The sequence below is a fragment of the Halichondria panicea genome, chromosome 1 (genome assembly GCF_963675165.1).
Source record: "Halichondria panicea chromosome 1, odHalPani1.1, whole genome shotgun sequence".
NCBI lineage: Eukaryota > Metazoa > Porifera > Demospongiae > Suberitida > Halichondriidae > Halichondria > Halichondria panicea.
In genome coordinates this window covers 1,844,184-1,864,212 of record NC_087377.1, presented here as the reverse complement: position 1 = coordinate 1,864,212, position 20,029 = coordinate 1,844,184, and the positions used below count along the sequence as shown (strand labels likewise).

The 20,029-nt window shown below is 41.2% G+C and overlaps 1 protein-coding gene, 1 long non-coding RNA gene and 1 pseudogene across 2 annotated transcripts; 1 reads left to right on the top strand and 2 right to left on the bottom strand.

Annotated features, from left to right (window-relative positions):
• Positions 1–231: 231 nt before the first annotated feature.
• On the bottom strand, positions 232–1,986 carry LOC135344186 (DNA primase large subunit-like; annotated as a pseudogene).
• A 7-nt stretch (positions 1,987–1,993) lies between these two features.
• Positions 1,994–7,651, bottom strand: LOC135344181 (uncharacterized). Its single transcript, XM_064541342.1, has 4 exons — positions 7,525–7,651; positions 5,594–5,742; positions 5,399–5,485; positions 1,994–2,176 (listed from the first exon to the last, which is right to left on the bottom strand). Exons 1-4 carry the CDS (start codon positions 7,649–7,651, stop codon positions 2,081–2,083), a joined length of 459 nt encoding a protein of 152 aa, XP_064397412.1. The 3' UTR covers positions 1,994–2,080.
• A 9,122-nt stretch (positions 7,652–16,773) lies between these two features.
• On the top strand, positions 16,774–19,738 carry LOC135333502 (uncharacterized). The gene is made up of 4 exons (XR_010393941.1): positions 16,774–17,284; positions 17,578–17,681; positions 18,367–18,690; positions 19,431–19,738. It is a non-coding gene; the product is annotated as an uncharacterized LOC135333502 (long non-coding RNA).
• Positions 19,739–20,029: the final 291 nt, after the last annotated feature.

The following is a 20,029-nucleotide window of genomic DNA, read 5'->3' as shown; positions in this document are numbered from 1 at the left end:
TCTCAGTATGCACTGCTCGGTGTGGTGTACTTTATGCTGCCCTCGAAAGCAGTACTTATGCTACCTTAAAAGTAGTACTTATGCTGCTGCTGCCCTCAAAAAGCAGTACTTATGCTACCTTAAAAAGTAGTACTTATGCTACCCTAAAAAGTAGTACTTTACCCCCTAAGCAGTTTCTGGCCAGACTGCTTTTTTTTTTTTTAAACGTTAGCACTGACTGAATTGGCTCAGTAGATTATATAATTATAGGATCTGCTCTGCTTGTCATTATAGTATAGTGACTCAGAGAACTGATCTTTCGCTAATGACAAGTGCAAGTGGCACACGCAACACAAAAACGTATACACAGCGGATCAAAGAGTGTTTACTACTAGAGAGCATGTGGTATACATACAGGTGGTAGGATATAACTGATGGTAGAATATAGCTAGAATTGGTCCATTTCTTCTTCAAAGTTCTGCATGTCTTGAATTGATATATCTCCACAAAAATCATCCTCTGCTTTCACTTCAGTCTTTACAGTTGGCAGTCTTGTCTCTTGTTTACCACCAGTGTGCCCACGCTGCATTCGGCTCTCCCGGAAATACTGAGAGGGGTGCTCCAAACTGAAAGGGGCAGCTTCAATCTGAAATGACAAACCAGTATTATAAACAAATAAAAACAGCAGAAGGATTTATTAACTCACAGCATGAGTGATCTCATAGTATTTCTGACAGGCTAGTTGGTAGTGGTCATCCTTCAGATAGGCGGTGATGTTAGTGACTCCTTTATGTGAAACTCCATGAGTGGTGAGCATCTGTCGAATGTGACTATCATCCCAGTGACGAAAAGGACACCCTATAGACAAGTATATGAGAGAGTACAAGAGTATTGTAGGTGAGCTCACCGTGATGGTCTCCTTGGCCTGGATTGTTGGAGAGAATGATTTTGAGGCAACTGTAGGGAGTGTAGTTGGCCCTCTTGCCCTCTTTACCATAGCTGTGTCTTACATTGTATGCATATACTGCTTCTCAAACTGTGGGAACAAAAACAAATCAACACCAAATCAAATGTACAACATGTGCCTATATAATAGTGTACACCTTCTCTGGTTCCATTTTCTTGACAAACTCTGCTCTCCAGAAGGCCATAGCTTGGTCCAGTGTGAGTCCAATGCTCTTGAGGAACAGTCCGTACTGTAGACGACCGAAGTGCCTCAGATGGTGTTCTTTGCGCAGGGTCTCATACAGGGAGGAAAGGACTGCTTCAAGACCTACACAAATTATATAGGGAATCTATATATAACCACACGTACACACAAAAATGCAAGCCATGGTTAATTATTTAACTAATCTGAAGCACATGCACAAAGACTCACGAAGTCAATCTGGGCCAGTGAGATGCTTCCCTGCAGATTCTCTCCCACACTGGAGAAGTCCTCACCAAGGTAGCGATGTTTGATGGTCTTGAGCATGGGGGCAATCCTCTTATCATCATCCACCACTGGTAGGTGGTTGCGGGTCTTCTGCAGGGGAAGAAGAAATGAAGTAGATGATGGGTACAGAGAGGGGTGTGTTTTACTTACCACTAGTTCCTCAGAAAGCTTCTGTCTTAACTTGTTGCACACCAAACGAGCAATCATTTCCTCATTGTTGACGGGTATGTACACAGCGCCCTGAGGGGACGGTAGGTTACACACAGACACACAGTGCTTGCAGAATGGAAACTTATACACTCTTGATGACCACTTGTCTGCTCTGAACCAAGTCCAGGGCGTCAGCAAATGGTACAATGTAGAAGCTGTCAGGACTATCTCGATAGAAATTCAGTTCTTCATCCTTCAGCTGGCCAAAGAATTTGAGCATTTATTTATATTTGCCTAAAAATTAATAGTTATAGACTCACCTCACTGTCTTCCCTGCTGACAACATCAAAGTTGAAGTCATCTTTGTAGCTGTTAAAGAACTCTGCTCGCTCGGAAAACCCTAACAATTCTCTAAATCTCATTCTCAGCAACTCTGTTTCCAGCCTGAAACCTGATGTCTCAAAACAGAAGAAGGGGGGTGGGGCTCACTATTTCTGCACGTGCGATTGATTGCGACTAAACCTCGTGGTTGAAATTCAACTCTGTGGAGAAACTCCAACATGGTGGCTTGTCCTTCCAGCCTAAGCGACTGGTAAGTGGATTGTTGTGTACCTATAGTGGGTATAATCATAGTAACTTTTGTGCTAATAATTATTTTATGTATGTAACTAGCAAGCGTGAGTTGTTGCTGTTCGGCATTCTGCATTCTGCAACATTTCAGTCTGCAACCTATTAACAATTATTGCTGTTCTGCAGATGTCTCAACTCTTAATTGACAACACAAACCAGCGAGATTGATGTGACCGACTGCTGAATGTGCCAGCAGATACACAGCACTAGATTACTAACAGAAGCACTCAAATAAACAAGTGAGTCAAATACAAGTGAAGGAACATTATTCAGTATGTTCTATAAAACTGCATGCTAACGATCACTGTTGTTTTGCAGATGTCTTTCACATTTCAACTCTTAGTGACAACACAGCGAGACTGACTACTGCATGCGTATGTGGAGGTGCAATACAAGCTCTATATCATTATATATGGACTGAACAGTGCAGTGTTGGAAGCAAGCACATGTTAGACAAGTGAGGAATATTATTCCGTATAAAATTATAGTCTTATGATTGTAGCTATATAGTTATTTAGCATAATTTCATGCATGAAGCATAATTATTGTAATACTTTTAAATTAACTCAAGTGACAATATATAATTAATTATATTCTTTTTTCTCCCATGCAGGTCTTAACTCTGCAAGAGTGTACTGGAGCTAGGTTGTTTCCCAAGGGGTAGTCACTCCAATGCCATTGAAATTTGTAAACAAGAGTCTCTACAGTATGATGGGAGTTCAATGAAGTTTTGGATAACACCTGCATGTCTTGTTGTTATTGTCTGTTGGTCACCACCTGGGCACTCCCCTGGACTCTGAGACAACCCTCAGTTGTGAGAAGTAGGAATTGTCTTATGTTTGTGGTTTAGCACAGTCACTTGTGGTTTTGTGGAGATAGTACAGTGTGCATAATTAGTGTCTGCATGTAGTGCTTTGTAACAGCATTGAACACTTATCACTTTGAATATTCATGCACATCTGCAGACTGATGAAATAATAATGGCCTGTTGCTTGCAAGTTCGTTTCCCGTTTCTATGCTATCAAGATCGTGACAGAAATGAAAGTAGTGTGACTGTCTCTCTTCCTTCGACTAAGCTCTGTACGTATCAGGTGAAATAAATACAGATATTACACTTTGCCCATTCACTGTCCATTAGTGCATGCAAAGTAATGTCCCACTGCAAGGTATCTAAGTTTGTTCATCATTGTTAGAATATTCCATAGAGAAGAAACGCTCTCGATGTTTCAATGCTTATACATAATTATATAATTGATTTTGATGGGGTACACACTCAGAACAAGTGTTATGGGCAAAGTGTATGACTGTCAGGGTTCTATCTATTTTATTGTTTGGGAGAAGGTAAATTGAATATAAAGGAAGTTTGGAGAGGGTCCCCCTATAGGGAACATTTTTCATATGGATTCTCAGAATGAAAGCCTGATGCCATTTATATAGCTTTTGAAATTAAGAATTTGCAGATAGTAAAGTATCCTCTGTATAATGCCTATAGGGGGTTCGAGAGCTGGAATCCCCTCCTGCATGTTAGTATATAATCTTTCCATCAAAATGGAAAACGTTGAAGACCAGAGCTATAGTTGAAGATGATCGGTTTTTGAAAGATTTCCACACGTGGTGGTAGCCTACATTAATAAGAGTTGCACCTTGCCAACCTCTGAGCCCTCCTATACTTGTCTAAAATTGCTACGCCTTGCACTATTGCATGTCTTAAATCAGATAGGATACTGAGTGACATTGGTGTGTTAACGTAACCCCATGTTGTAAGGACAACAATGGAGGAAATGCTAGATCCAATAAAGCCAATGCTATTGTGTGGTTAATTAGCAATTGTCCAGTTCATTCTTATGGCAACAGTAGGAGGACAAGTGCTGTGGTCGACTTCCCTCATGACCCCTTTAAACAATCCAACAAACTAAAACTTACCGGGGGAGTTCGTAGTAGCTGCTTGGAAGTTTTCTGAACGGGGGTGGTTGTTCTAAAAGTACATGGTATAAAGGCAAATAAATAAATAATTCAGACATTCGTGATACTACAACTATATCCCTTTAGACTTCAAAATCACGTAGAAACTTCCTAAACAGTGCCTACCATAATTATATTTTGGGAGCCTAATATTTCACAAAGAGGCAATTCTTATCTATAATTATTATTGGTGATTTTTAATTTGATAATCGTGCTGTGTGGTATTATTGACCTCATGCGATACTGTGGCTCAACCTGGCTAAAAATCAAGCAAAAAAAAACATTGGTGCTAATTTTAATTTTGGCGCCCCTCACCTTTTGAATTGGCATATTGCCATGGTTACTATAAATTCTCACCCTGACGTTTAATCTTGACTTCTGCTCATCTCTGACTGATTGCAGCTGAAATTCATTTGTCGCCAAATGCAAAAATTTCTGGTTTTGATTATATACATTTGAAACTGGAACACTTTTGTGCTTGTCGTATAATAAAGCTGTGTTCTCATTTTTACTGCATTTACTAGTTTTTGGAGTTATTATTATAAATTCTTAAAGCCCCCAGCCCACAAATCGCGGCCGTTATTCTGAATTAAAGTATACTTACAGAAATGACACAATACAATGTATTACTTCAGTAAACATAAGTTACAAAGTGATTTTGATTCTTGCTATTCTTTGCAACCTTTCTGCTGTGTGTCATGAGACTAGATTCAGACATGCATCTTAATTATGTACGGCTAGTAGAAGGCAGGATCTGTACATTGTAACGTGTTAGTGTAGAGATTGGCAAACACTGAAGCGCAGTTGAGAACTCAAACTCATGGATTTTTATCGAGGTTACATAACTTATGATGTACATGTAAGTCAAGTGTTCAGTGGGTATGCCTATGATTGGAAGCAGATTAGTTTTTAGACGATGCCTTTACACTCTTGAGTACCCAGTCTATCCCATCATGCATGTTGAGATCAAAGTTATTCATGGCACATTGTATATGTATGTATACTGCTCTCAAATGCATGCTGTAAGTACTGCAGTTGGTCTAAGTCTGGTATTATACTTAAATTAGCAACTACTCACTTTTTACCATCTACCCTTTACAGTGAGTAAACATCAAAGCATGTACAATTACCTAGTACGTATAATAATTCCAATAGGCACAGCTCTATGGTACCCAAAACCAGACTCAATGGTACAATATTCTAATATTCTCGCTGATAGCTAGGGCTAAGTGTCCTACTCACCGCAATCCCTTCTTCAGTTTTGGCCGAGCATGGTTGTATCTGCCATTGTCTGTCAGTCAGCTCAGTTAGCTTCATATCGTTGCTGATCTGTGGGGAATGAATTACATGCAATGATGATCACACAATTCTTGTAGGTACATCAGTCATGTAACTAAGGTCTACTCTCAGCTAGAATAAACGGAATAGTACACTTACATCATCAGCTTTTAAAGCCATCCCTAGGTCTTGTTTATTTGCAAACACTAGTAGGGGTACTCCAGTGAGTTTATCCTCCACCAGAAGCTCATCCAACTGTACTCGTGATTCTTCTAGTCTACCAGAATCAGTGCTATCCACAAGTAGATCTGAGGTGTCAATGATGTGGGTTTAGCAGGTTTGACCATAATAATTATAATTATATAGACTAAAATTATAGCCGTACATTTGTATATTATTTTGTACATACATGTAGTACAATCCTGGCTATAGACGTGACAGTTTATGTTTATATCTTATATACTTACGCTGACACTTCCTGTTGCCTGCATAAATATAGTTTGCTGTTGGGTTGGCGGCGCTCTGAGCACTGGAGCACCGCAACAACCATCTTTTTGGTGAAGATCTCACAAAACGAATATACCACGTAAATGAATGTTTGCATTATTTAGACACGTATAATCGAATGTCGCTAATAGTCGCACTCTCCAGCTCGTTTACTCATATTCAATGTCTGCACGTAACGATAATAGACGTGTACTACTAAACCAATCACCATGCCTATAGGCTGACACAAGAACCGCCTTCTTGAGTTCCGCTGCCCACTGCTTTCAGCCCTTCTTGAAGGCCACTTCCCACTGCCACGATTTCTTTTACAGTCCTCATTTTATATCTCAAATCGTGCCTGACTACAACCCATGGCTGGAGCCAACCATTTTAAACTGGAACATTTTTGTGTTTATCGTTGTATAATAAAGCTGTTCTCATTTTAACTGCATTTACTAGTTTTTGGAGTTGTTATTAACTTGAATCAGAAGATTGGTTGTTGAGAGAATCAGTGAAGATTGCCATCACTCAAGTGGAATTTAAGGAAAGGATCGTCTTAATTTATGTTACCATTCTCTTGGCACTGTTTGAACACTTTACTAGCAATGTCATATTTACTCGTTCGTATATCAATCGAAATTCGAGCATACGATTGAATGTATAATTATAATTATAGTACAATAATTGTTTTTTATAATCTGGATTAGTTTCACAAGAGCTCTGTAAGTTGCAGCCTCTGAGTTACTTGCCTGCATAAATTCTTCCACCCTGTGAACGCGTCTCTTTTAAACTGTCTATAGTATAAAGTGTACACAGTAAAGAGCTTTTAAATTTGGCATCATAATGAACTAGGGTAAATACTTCACCTCTTGAGTAGAGTGATAATTTATAATTAATAGATCTTTATTCTTGTAAAAAGAAATATTTCTTCACTGCCCGCTGTGCTATATGCAAGCAAGCACATTTCTGACAGTATAATTTACTCTTTTCAAAATTAATATCTGAGTTTGGCAGCATCACCCTTGCTCTCCCTGATCTTATTATTATAATAATAATTATAACATTTATGGTATAGCAAATTTGCAATTTATCTCTAAACATTTTTTCGCTATATGTCTACCAATACCAATTATTAATATACAAATAATTATAACGACCTCACTTACCAGTGCTACATCAAACCTCCTCAAGTAAGTCACAATCTCTTGATGACCTGCATAGCATGCAGTTTCTTTAATTTTCTTTTCACAAGTGCCTAGTGATGGTAATACAACTTGGCATCCTAATATGGCCTGACATTTATAATTTATAATGTTCAACTTTTAGATTTCTACTGTAACTTCGTCTTTTTCCATAATTATTTCGAACTTTTTTGAACTACACCACAAAGTGTAAGAAAATTACAGCAACTCCTTGTATATCTGTGCAACTCGTGCACTCGTCTGCATATAGAAGTAGTTCAGTCAGTATAAGTCTTCATCTTAGGAAGTATTTATGTACCTTAGGCGATTGCTCTATATCTCTGCTCCCGCGTCTGATTTAGGTATCAAGACTCTGTCTTACAAAAAATGTTGTGTTTCCTTTGCTTCTGCATACCCACCTACCCTTGGATGTGATGACACTGCGGCCATAATTATAGTCATCTTGAGACATATCAGTGGAAAGCCGCACTTTTCCAACAAGGCCGCTAGATCTCAAAAGTTGCACATGTTTCTCTTCAAGGAATGGCATACTTTCCACTATGAACAAACTACTCACTAGTCAAACAACTTCAGCACAACGCGAAGCCACCAAACAGTAGAGCAGTTGTCAGACATCAAACCAGACAACCAAACAGGTTATACTAGTATTTTACTATAGGGCTACCTAGTCAGTGCCGAGCCCCTCTTGAATTCCTCTTCTCCCATTGTTTTCAGGGCTTCATTGTGGTTTGCTGCAAAGGTGGTTAAGTACGTAAAAAAGGCATGAAACGAGAAACGGCAATCCCGTTTTCTATATAAGCAGTTGCCATTCTACCCCAACGTACCTTCATATCTCTTGCAAGCACAGCATTTCCATCATGGGGTCCCAGTACATAACTATTGTTCAATTTTGTTAATGCCTTTTAGGAATGGAATAAACAATGGTAAACTCAACTAGCCAAAATGAAACACAATAAGTACAAGTTGGAGAAGTTCCAAAACAATAGAATAAGATAACACGGTGATAATAATTATAAAGGTACCGTTTTTGATAATTATTTCAATTATTTTTTCGCTATTTCCATTTTCTAATACATAATTATACTAATGTTAAAAAGATAATCAACATTTACGTTAGTTGATTTAAAGTGATCGCGGAAGTGAGGTCGAGGGTGGAGACAATTAACTGCTTCCCCCCACCCACTAGAATAGATCTACTATATAGGGACTAACCTTGTTTCTGCACGAAGACCCTGGGGGGCAGTATGTGCAGGGGGCAGTATGAGCAGGGGCTGCCTTTCTTCTGGCACACACACGACTGACAGGTGCCAGTTCTACATCTACAGCATCTCGCGGTTGACATCTTTAATTTGTGTACATTCAACAAATCTAATTATTACATTTATACTTTATCAAGTCATCGGATGCTAAGTTACTCACCAATCGGTCCTTTGATAGCTTCGCTTCAATTAGCGCTGTATCGTCATCTATGTGTCCTACAAAGAAGCGGAACTGAAACTTTCTGATTGAGGAGCTCATCGCAAGTATATAATAATAGCATAATTATTTATATCAACTTGCAATTCTTTCGATGGTCTGAGTATTCCCTGCCATTCAATCAATAAGTATAGGAGATATCAGGATACATTGACTACGCACATCGACTCAAGGTACTACCAGTAATAAAGGTGGTTGATCCTAACATGTATTTATAACATAAAAGTATACCTCACCCCAATGATCTAACTGCCGTATAGCGGGTAATTTTCGTAACTACCAATTTAGTATTTTAAGTACAGCTCAACAGCTTAGGATAGTGACGCATTGAATCTCTTGCAGTAGAATAATTCCGTCGTTTTAATTTTCGTTTGATACGAAAACTTTCTATGTGGTATTATACATGTACATGATAATTGTAGGTGGATGATTTTGATCCCATATTCTCGTCACGGAAGAAGCTGCTCCCTAGACACAGTGACTTGAGCTTCTATAACTGGGACACTAACTTCTCCTCGTCCAACTCCACTCCTAATTATCAGGTACGTGTGAGAAATATGAAATACGTGGGTATAATATATAAGAGGTGGTTGCCAAAATATGTATTAATTACATGTCGTCATGTTTTCGTAGTTTTTCTTTGAAGGGCTATAACTTGTGTTGGGAACGTCCAATTTCAAAAAGCTAATTATTTTATTAGTAGCTGTTTGGTAGTGCTACAATAATATTATGGTGTCCTTAGATTCCATTTGAGTGTATTTAGCAGGGAACTATGAGCTATAGTACCAGTACTATAGATTGCTCTGGGCTACAAACTACAACATTGTATTGTATTGTGATTTACAAGAAGATACACATGTAAAAATTATTGTAGCTACATGTAGATGCTTTGTCTAGTAATTATAATAACAGAACTAGAATGAAAGAGAGAAGCTCTAGTTTCTTTTTTTGGCTTTGTTCGAAAGCAGTAGGAGACGCTCGTTTTTTGGGCAGTGTGCTGTGCTTTTTTGCTGCAAGGCTGCATGGGGGAGGAGCTGGATGTATGGAAGTGCTGAGATTCTAGGTTTGGCTTCTTCTCCTAAAGTTCCTTTCGCTTTGTTCAAGAGTAGGAGCCGCTCGTTTGCTGGGCTTGTTTGCTGCAAATTATAGCTTATAGGTGTCTTCCTTTCGCTTTGTGAGAGTAGTACGAGTCGCTCGTTTCTTGGGAAGTGTGCTGGGCTTGTTTGCTGCAAAACTGGGGGAGGAGCTGGATGTTTTCGTTTTGTGGGTGGAGCTAGGACTATAATTTTGTCCATCAAACTGAGGTGGAGGAACAGGGTTGACTTGAATAGAGACCACAGATTTAGTAGAGACACAGAGATGTCAACTTTAGATATTAGTTTTCAAAAGAATAATGATGCAGTTGCTAGGTTGGCTGTTTATATAGGTTGACTGTTGCTAAGCTAGTGCATTTCTAGTAGCCAATAGGTTTAAATAGAAGCCCTCGAGCTTTGGGACACTATAACACATAGATACCTCATGCCCATGTTCTAACTATAACTTAGATCAACGAGCACAAATTATAAAAGAAAGCGTGGGGCTATAATACCGTATAGCGCGAAATTTTCGAGGCACTTATATTTCGTGGATTAGCCTCTAAAAACCATTTCGTTGCACAATGTTCGCGGAATAGCTGCTTACCGGAAGCCACGCCTTTAAATCTTTGCATGATAGCAGGTAATTCTAATTAAAGAACACTTTTTGAGGACTTAATTTTCGTGTAGAATTCTAACCCACGAAATCCGCGAAAATTAAGCCCCTCGAAAATTTCGTGCTATACGGTAATTAAAGTGTGTGTTTTTTCAGAACATAATTTATTTTCACAGCAAAGTTTGATAGCCTATAACGTGTGTTTGGAACACTACACTAGTGAGTGCCCTCCTAGTCTGTAGGGCGCCATAGCACTACTCAATTATACAGTTGCTCCCTTTGGTCTCGTCGTACATAATTAGTTGACATGATTATTGTACACGGACACTTTGTTTGTATTTGTTTGATATAACACGCACACACACACACCCCCCACGCACGCACACACAGGTGATTACAGACAATGCCTCAGGTCTGCTGTTTAAGAATAAACGAGACAGAAAGATTATTAACGTTGACCCAAAGGTACAGGCTGTGTGGGGTGTGTGTGTGTGGGGTGTGTGTATGTGTGTGTGGGTGTGTGTGTGGGTGTGCTGTGTGTGTGTGGGGGGAAATAATTACAAATTAAGGTACAGCTATAGCGTGCAGTAGAACTAATAAGTGAATTGAGGCCTCAGATTCAAAGCTGACAGTGAAGATTAGAATGAACTTTGTACAGCACGTTTGCTAACACTCCCTCTAATGGAAGCATCCAAAACAGCAAAACTTGTATTTGTTGTATTTGACGCTGTTTGTATGCTAACTGTGCTCTCTTGTTATAAACTGTTGACATAGCATTGGGCTTTTGAGATTATATTGAGCAAACTGTCTCAAAATTTGTGAATAGCATTTTTAGGGAGTTAGAAAAGCATTATTATAGTACACTGTGCCTCCTCCCTACTTCCCACACTATAATAGTTAATCAATTTTTCACACGTTATTTAATGGAATAAGGGAGACCGAAATATCATTTGACGTCGATCCAAACGTACAGCTAGCATACAAATAAATACTAAAAAAGCAATTAAGCTGTACTGATTTTGACGTAAAAAAACACACCTAGGACCTACATGTACATGTACATGTATGCTAGCTGTACTTTTGTATATAGCAAAGACAGGATAATTATTGATAACAAGCATCTGGGAAACAATCAACTTCATTATAATAATTATTATTAATTAAGCTCCAGCTGTTGACTGATCACTGGGGTTTAGTAGCGGTCCATTGCCCTGTCACAGCTAGCATACATTGCACATGTATTATTAAAAATGGGGTATTGATAACAAGTACCGTATAGCGGGAAATTTTCGTCGTTTTTCGAGGGCAGAGCATTTAAAACTGGGATAAACTCCCATGCACCGGTATTTCACATGCAAAGCTATTGGTGGGTGTGGTTTCCTGGCATTGAACCGCGAATATTAGAACCCACGAAAATTCTACTGAGGGTTCTGGAGCCAAATTGCACCCGCAAAAATTTCCCGCTATGCATTGTAGGAAATAAAGCTCCAGCTGTTGACTGATAACTAGGGTTTAGTAGCGGTCCATTGCCCTGTCACAATGATCCCATCATCCCTCATATTCATTCAGCTAGCCCTCCCACTCCACTCTCCACTCAGCTGTGACATCTGTGACCCCAATAATTGTATTTTTACGGAGATAATTTTGATCGGTAGCCAGACTGTTGTCTTGTCCCACTACATGGAATTCCAATTTGTGTATATGCAAATATTCTATAGTCCTTTGAAAGTAGAATGTCTGCGTGTATGGGCCCAGGGGTAGACAGCTGTTCCACTAAAAACCATTTTCTCCTTGTTTGCAGAAATGCTACTCTAATTGACATGCAGTGTGTAGACTAGTGTACAGAGCCTATAGTGTGGTCCCACTGTGTGCACTGTAGCTGGTGTACAGAGCCTATAGTGTGGTCCCACTGTGTGCACTGTAGCTGGTGTACAGAGCCTATAGTGTGGTCCCACTGTGTGCACTGTAGCTGGTGTACAGAGCCTATAGTGTGGTCCCACTGTGTGCACTGTAGCTGGTGTACAGAGCCTATAGTGTGGTCCCACTGTGTGCACTGTAGCTGGTGTACAGAGCCTATAGTGTGGTCCCACTGTGTGCACTGTAGCTAGTGTACAGAGCCTATAGTGTGGTCCCACTGTGTGCACTGTAGCTAGTGTACAGAGCCTATAGTGTGGTCCCACTGTGTGCACTGTAGCTGGTGTATAGAGCCTATAGTGTGGTCCCACTGTGTGCACTGTAGCTAGTGTACAGAGCCTATAGTGTGGTCCCACTGTGTGCACTGTAGCTGGTGTACAGAGCCTATAGTGTGGTCCCATGCACTGTGTGCACTGTAGCTAGTGTACATAGCCTATAGTGTGGTCCCACTGTGTGCACTGTAGCTAGTGTACAGAGCCTATAGTGTGGTCCCACTGTGTGCACTGTAGCTAGTGTACAGAGCCTATAGTGTGGACCCACTGTGTGCACTGTAGCTGGTGTACAGAGCCTATAGTGTGGTCCCACTGTGTACTGTAGCTAGTGTACAGAGCCTATAGTGTGGTCCCACTGTGTGCACTGTAGCTAGTGTACAGAGCCTATAGTGTGGTCCCACTGTGTGCACTGTAGCTGGTGTATAGAGCCTATAGTGTGGTCCCACTGTGTGCACTGTAGCTAGTGTACAGAGCCTATAGTGTGGTCCCACTGTGTGCACTGTAGCTGGTGTACAGAGCCTATAGTGTGGTCCCACTGTGTGCACTGTAGCTGGTGTACGGAGCCTATAGTGTGGTCCCACTGTGTGCACTGTAGCTGGTGTACAGAGCCTATAGTGTGGTCTCACTGTGTGCACTGTAGCTGGTGTACAGAGCCTATAGTAGTGTGGTCCCACTGTGTGCACTGTAGCTAGTGTACAGAGCCTATAGTGTGGTCCCACTGTATGCACTGTAGCTAGTGTACAGAGCCTATAGTGTGGTCCCACTGTGTGCACTGTAGCTAGTGTACAGAGCCTATAGTGTGGTCCCACTGTGTGCACTGTAGCTAGTGTACAGAGCCTATAGTGTGGTCCCACTGTGTGCACTGTAGCTGGTGTACAGAGCCTATAGTGTGGTCCCACTGTGTGCACTGTAGCTGGTGTACAGAGCCTATAGTGTGGTCCCACTGTGTGCACTGTAGCTAGTGTACAGAGCCTATAGTGTGGTCCCACTGTGTGCACTGTAGCTAGTGCACTGTAGCTAGTGTATAGAGCCTATAGTGTGGTCCCACTGTGTGCACTGTAGCTAGTGTACATGCAGAGCCTATAGTGTGGTCCCACTGTGTGCACTGTAGCTAGTGTACAGAGCCTATAGTGTGGTCCCACTGTGTACACTGTAGCTAGTGTACAGAGCCTATAGTGTGGTTGCACTGTAGCTGGTGTACAGAGCCTATAGTGTGGTCCCACTGTGTGCACTGTAGACTAGTGTACAGAGCCTATAGTGTGGTCTCACTGTGTGCACTGTAGCTAGTGTACAGAGCCTATAGTGTGGTCCCACTGTGTACACTGTAGCTAAAGTGTACAGAGCCTATAGTGTGGTCCCACTGTGTGCACTGTAGCTAGTGTACAGAGCCTATAGTGTGGTCCCACTGTGTGCACTGTAGCTAGTGGTTGACTTATCGCTAATTTAAACACATATTTTGATAAAGAGCTACAAAATAGATTTGTATTAGGACAATCCAAATAGCTAGTGGTGACTTTAATAATTAAGGTTTGCATTTCAAATGAAGTGAAAGCAATAATAACATTTGTATGGGTTCACCACAGCATTCCATGTACTGCCAATATTCTGCCCAAACTATAGTTTGCTTGAGGATACAAATGTACTTCTCTACATATACATGTACAGAGGATTTCAGGTTGGTTGGCAGAAGTCCTCTGTACACATAGCTCTAGTTAGCCAATGAAAAGTGAGATCTAATTAAATCATATGCATTGGTAATAAGCTAATTAAGGGAACAACTTGGGAATTAATGTGATCACTATAATTATTCACGACATCATTATTGTACAAGTATAGCAATCTAAATTGAAGCAATGTTCAATTATAGCCTTGACAGTTGTATTGTGTATGGGGTCTCATGTGACAGTGATAAAGTATTTGGTGTACATTTCAGAGTATTGCCACTACGTGCCGTTGCATGTCATTGGAAATAATGTAATGTATTTTGATCTGTACAGTTCAACCACATAAGACGATAGTGACAGCGACTGCCCCTCGGTTGAGTAGTGAGTGCTGGGATGATGCTCTTCTCCAGTTGTCTACCGAGATTGCTGGCTATGACAGATACAAGCACAGGCTGGGCCTCAGTGATGCTGAGATTGGTGCTATCGATCACACATTTGTTGGTATTCCAGGGAAATTCCTCGCTGCTCTAAAGAAGTGGAAGAGTAAAAATATTCTCCAATTCAATCCATTGAATTCAACAGCTACTTACGGTCGATTAGTGGAAATTGCCTCAGAGATTGAGGACGGAGAGGCAGTTCGCAGCATTCACAAGGCCTGTGTCAAGGATACACGTGAGTTACCTTATTAACTTTGTGACCTTGCTCGTCATGCAGTTGTGCCATGCCATAATAGTATACAGCATTCTAAGTACTTGAGGGTTCTACTAGCCCTGAGGGCTCCTAAATCATGCACTCATGTTTTTAAACAGATTATTACTGGAATATTCATAAATCTGATCCCTATTTTCATTGCACACAGTGTTTTATTGCAATGTTTTGCTTATAAGGCTCTAGTTTATTGTGCTGTGCTCATGCTTTCATACAGATACTGGAGCTACTTGAAAGGGACGAATAAAGATGTCAAGTAAAGAAGCATGCAAGAATGTCAAGTAAAGAACTGACTCTGTGTTGACTATAAGTACTGACTATTATAATGCTCTGTGTCCTGTGTGTGTGTGTATACATGTATATATACCATCACCTTCTATTTTTATACTTTTTGGCAAAATTTCATTTCAGCTTTCTAGTTTAGTGACCCTTTACCATTGTTGTTGGGTACGGGATCACTTCAGTTGCAGCTTCTTGTTAACCACATAGCCTCGATCAGAGAAGGCAGGCATGAGCGCAAGTAGCCTCGAGATCAACCTTTCCTTATAACAAACGGCTGGTCTCGAGGCTAGAGCGCGAACGATGGAGGATCATGCATTGCAGTCCTGATTAATGTTGGTGGATATGGTGGCTAGTCTGCAGAGGGAGCTGCCTGGACAATGCTAGGGTGAGTAGTGTCAGGTCTTATTGAGTGGACCCAGATACTTTATCTATGGACTAGCTCTCTAGCTTCCTTTGTTGTAATGTATGGTCCCCCATTGCGTACTCATACATTACTAATGTAGTGGGTGGTGTGTGATGAGTGGAGTGGGTGGTAGTGTACCTGCGTGCATGATGGTAGTCTATTGTCTTTATTGTGTCCATCAATTCCTCAGCCCTACACAGGTACCCCGGGTGGGCAGCATCATCCTGCATCATAACTTGTGAGAAATATAAAGTTTGATAAGAGGCTTGCATGTTCGTTATCTGTTCCATATACGTAGAGTGTATACGCAGTGTTGGGCTGTGAAGATACGTATAATTATGTGTGTTATTGTCGGCTATAATACAAGTACGTGTATAATAACTAATGTGGTTTGCAATTAGCTTATCTCAGTTGTAGGAGATTGTTCATGTGAGGTTTAGCAATGTACCCAATGGTACACAAGAATTCATGTCCTGATCTGAGGAAAGAGTATGTGCAGGTATAAGGGCTTATACAAGGTCAAGGTACTGCCCTCTAATACCACCACTTAGTCCACTTGGGTATATACTTATTGCAATTGCTAACTGCATGTCAACTTTACCTATACAGCTAACTTCCCTCCTCTCATCTATGGTCCAGAGGCTGTACTGGTGTACTCATGACAAGGGCAGTATCAATGTGATATTGGTGGATGGACTGCCAGCTGGGACCACTCTACAGCCTACCCCTGCATGAGGGCAACTATACACTGCATGGAGTACACCTTCAGACTGCAGTTTGATGGGATTGCTGATATTGCTCTAGTGTGTTAGTCCATGCATACACTGATGAGCTGGAGGCTGGCTCAACTCTGGAAGTGCAGGTAAAGATGGTTGATGACTTGTAGCAATGTATTAGACCTTTGGTGGAGGGAGGTCAATATTGAGCAACCATATGCTAGCTGAGTTGGCATGGGCTGAGAGGTTTCATTTGTCATTGTATTTTAAACTACAGTATGGTGTAATTGTTTATCCATGCATGTATGGATGGACATGTGGCAGTACTATTGGAGGTCTGACCTTTCACTAATTATGACCTTTCAACATTTGACATTCTACCAAATTGCTTTGTTTACTGTGAAAGGGGTGGAATGTGACACCTCTCTGAAAAGGGGGAGGATCTGAGCAATGATTATGTTTACTGAGAAACAAGGCTAAAAGGGGCGAAATTTCCTCTTTATGTGTGGTCCCACTGTGTAGCTGTAGCTAGTGAAATTGCTTTGTTTACTGTGAAAGGGGTGGAATGTGACACCTCTCTGAAAAGGGGGAGGATCTGAGCAATGATTATGTTTACTGAGAAACAAGGCTGAAAGGGGCGAAATTCCTCTTTATGGGTGGTCCCACTGTGTACACTGTAGCTAGTGGTTGACTTATGTTTTTTGTAATAAGGTTTGCATTTTGTGAATGTGGTCTGTCTGTGTAAGACTGTGGAATGTGGGGATGAGTGGAGAATTTCCTTGAATCACGTTTACTGAACCATGTTAAGTGGTAGTCATTTGAAAGCTCTCAATGAGACGAATCTAACACTGAATACCCATATCATCACACCCTCACACAACACACACCCGCCCACACATAGGCACTGGGCGTACTACTGTTCAAGCTGTGCTTCATATGGATACTCCATTTGGTGACAACCCTCTAGCCATAGTCAGTGCTCAGTACAGCATTCCTGTGAAGACTCTCCCTACACACAAGACCTGCACAACTTCATAGGTACATGCACACACACACACACACACCCTCCACCCCCTCACACACACACACACACACACACACACACACACACACACACACACACACATACATCTTATAGTAAATGTCACCAGTACCACTGGTATACGTATAAAACCGAGTTATCATAAAGTGGTTTTTTTCTTTGTGAACCGGACCTGTTTTTTCAGAGTTAATTGTATTTAAGAACACACACTAGCTACAGGTGCTATGATACTCTGCCATCCTTAAGTGTATTGCTCTAATGATACGTGTATTCTCCCCCTCCCTTGTAGGCTACCTGTTGACCTCTGACCCTGAGCTGTGTCCCAGTATCTGGCAAGTGTGTGAGGTGGTGTCCAGGATCACAGGAACCACCAACCATGTCACTAATGTCTGTGTGAGTACCTTACTATTAGTATACCCTGTGTATGTATAGTGGTCGGTAGACCAACAGTGGCTGTATTATAGAGGGTGGCCTGCTAACACAGGTCCATGCAAACACATGCTATGGAGACTTTGAGGCCCATTAACCTGGCTGTATTATAGAGGGTGGCCTGCTAACACAGGTCCAAACACATGCTATGGAGACTTTGGGGCCTATTAACCTGGCTGTATTATAGACGGTGGCCTGCTAACACAGGTCCAAACACATGCTATGGAGACTTTGGGGCCCATTAACCTGGCTGTATTATAGAGGGTGGTCTGCTAACACAGGTCCAAACACATGCTATGGAGACTTGGGCCCATTAACCTGGCTGTATTATAGAGGGTGGCCTGCTAACACAGGTCCAAGCACATGCTATGGAGACTTTGGGGGCCATTAACCTGGCTGTATTATAGAGGGTGGCCTGCTAACACAGGTCCAAACACATGCTATGGAGACTTTGGGACCCATTAACCTGGCTGTATTATAGAGGGTGGTCTGCTAACACAGGTCCAAACACATGCTATGGAGACTTTGGGGACCATTAACCTGGCTGTATTATAGAGGGTGGCCTGCTAATAATTATAGTGACATTCAGTGTAAAAATTGTGCAAGGGTTAGTTATTATTCACCATAATTTATAATTATCTCCACACAGCGTTCCCCTTGTCCGCCAAATACTCTCCCTTCTCCAAAAAAAACTCGTTCTGTTGCTAAGAAACTAACCAACCAATCAAAACCCTCCGTAACTGTCACCCCCCCATTAACACTATTGCTACAGCAGTTACCACGACAGCCATTTCATCTCAAGATCGGAAAGGGTCGCGGGTCAAATTCGCCATGGCAACAACGAGTATCGAACCTGAAGCCGTCCAATCAGAATGCAGGATTCCATTAGAGCGTAGACAGTGGACTGGATGCTTTTGGTTATGTCCCGTTCACTCCACAAAGAATAGGATCAGAGACCAACCTGACCACAGTGGTGAGTGGGTGTGTGTATGTGTGGGTGTGTGAGTGGGCGTTAAATTAATTAAGTTCTTACCTTAGGCCACACAAATTGCAATTAGCCAGCAGATTGAGGAGATGATTATTATACGTAAATTGAAACACATAACTTCCTCAATAAGCAGATGTTTTAATTTTAGTCAATAATTATTATAAAAAAAAACAATACAAATATTTTTTTCTAGTGCTGAGGTCACGTGATATTTGACTTGCCAATTTCCAAGTGCGAGAGCCCGAGAGACTTCAAATTGACTTTGCATGGCCTTATAATTATACAGAATGTTTATTGTGGTGGCCCCTAGGCTGGGCAGAGGCTGACTCTGGGTCCCTTACCTGGCTGTATTATAGAGGGTGACCACAATAGACAACTCTATACTGCTTATTGAACCTCCCACCCCTCACATGTGTTCACTCTCTCACACACACACTCACCAGGGTGTTATACAGGGCCCGGGGGGGGGGGTGGGAAGGGGATATCCCTCCCCTAAAATGTGCTACTATAGTTGTATGACAGAGTGTCCATAGCTGGAATTTTACGTACTAACAGGGTATTAGGTATTGAAATATTTGACCTTTTTTTAGCCAAAATGTTCTCGTTACCGAAGTTTTATTTTTCCCCCCCTCTACTTCAAAATCTCGTATGACACCTTGCTCACACACACTCCACACCCACACAACCCCCACACACACACACACCTCAACACACACACCTCACAGATCGACTGGCAGTCCATTTTCCTACGGATAACTTTGGTAGTTGACGGATGTTCCTCTACCCCGCCCACTCATAATACTGCTGACAATGCAAGACGAGATTTGTTTGGAGCACCCCCCTTTGGAGAGGGTTCAAAGGTTACGACAACACAATGACATCTGTAGATCAATTTGGTGAATTTTAATATTTATTTTTCCGTGTGTTTAGTATTATTATAAGTGTTGTTTTGTGTGTAGAGTAGGATCACATGACTGGACTATTGACTGTTTGCATATAATTAGGATTTTTATGTTCAGGTAACAGTTTTGTGGCAGCATAGATAAAGGATAGGAAACACTTAGCGCCTCGAAAACCTTCCGCGTTTCCCCCCCGGGATTCATTCGAGGCCGCCTACTGTACATAGAAAAAAAATTAATCGCCAAAAACACAAAAAAGAGACAAATGATTGTCTTACTGTCAGTGTGAGAACCCTGCTGCTGAAGTTTTACTTCTGTTTAATACTTGAGGCTATAATTATGACACACAGTACACTACTTATATAGGTTGTTCTAGCTGTATTATAGCCAATAATATTGGTACAAGAAACATCCTAAGTAGTGAA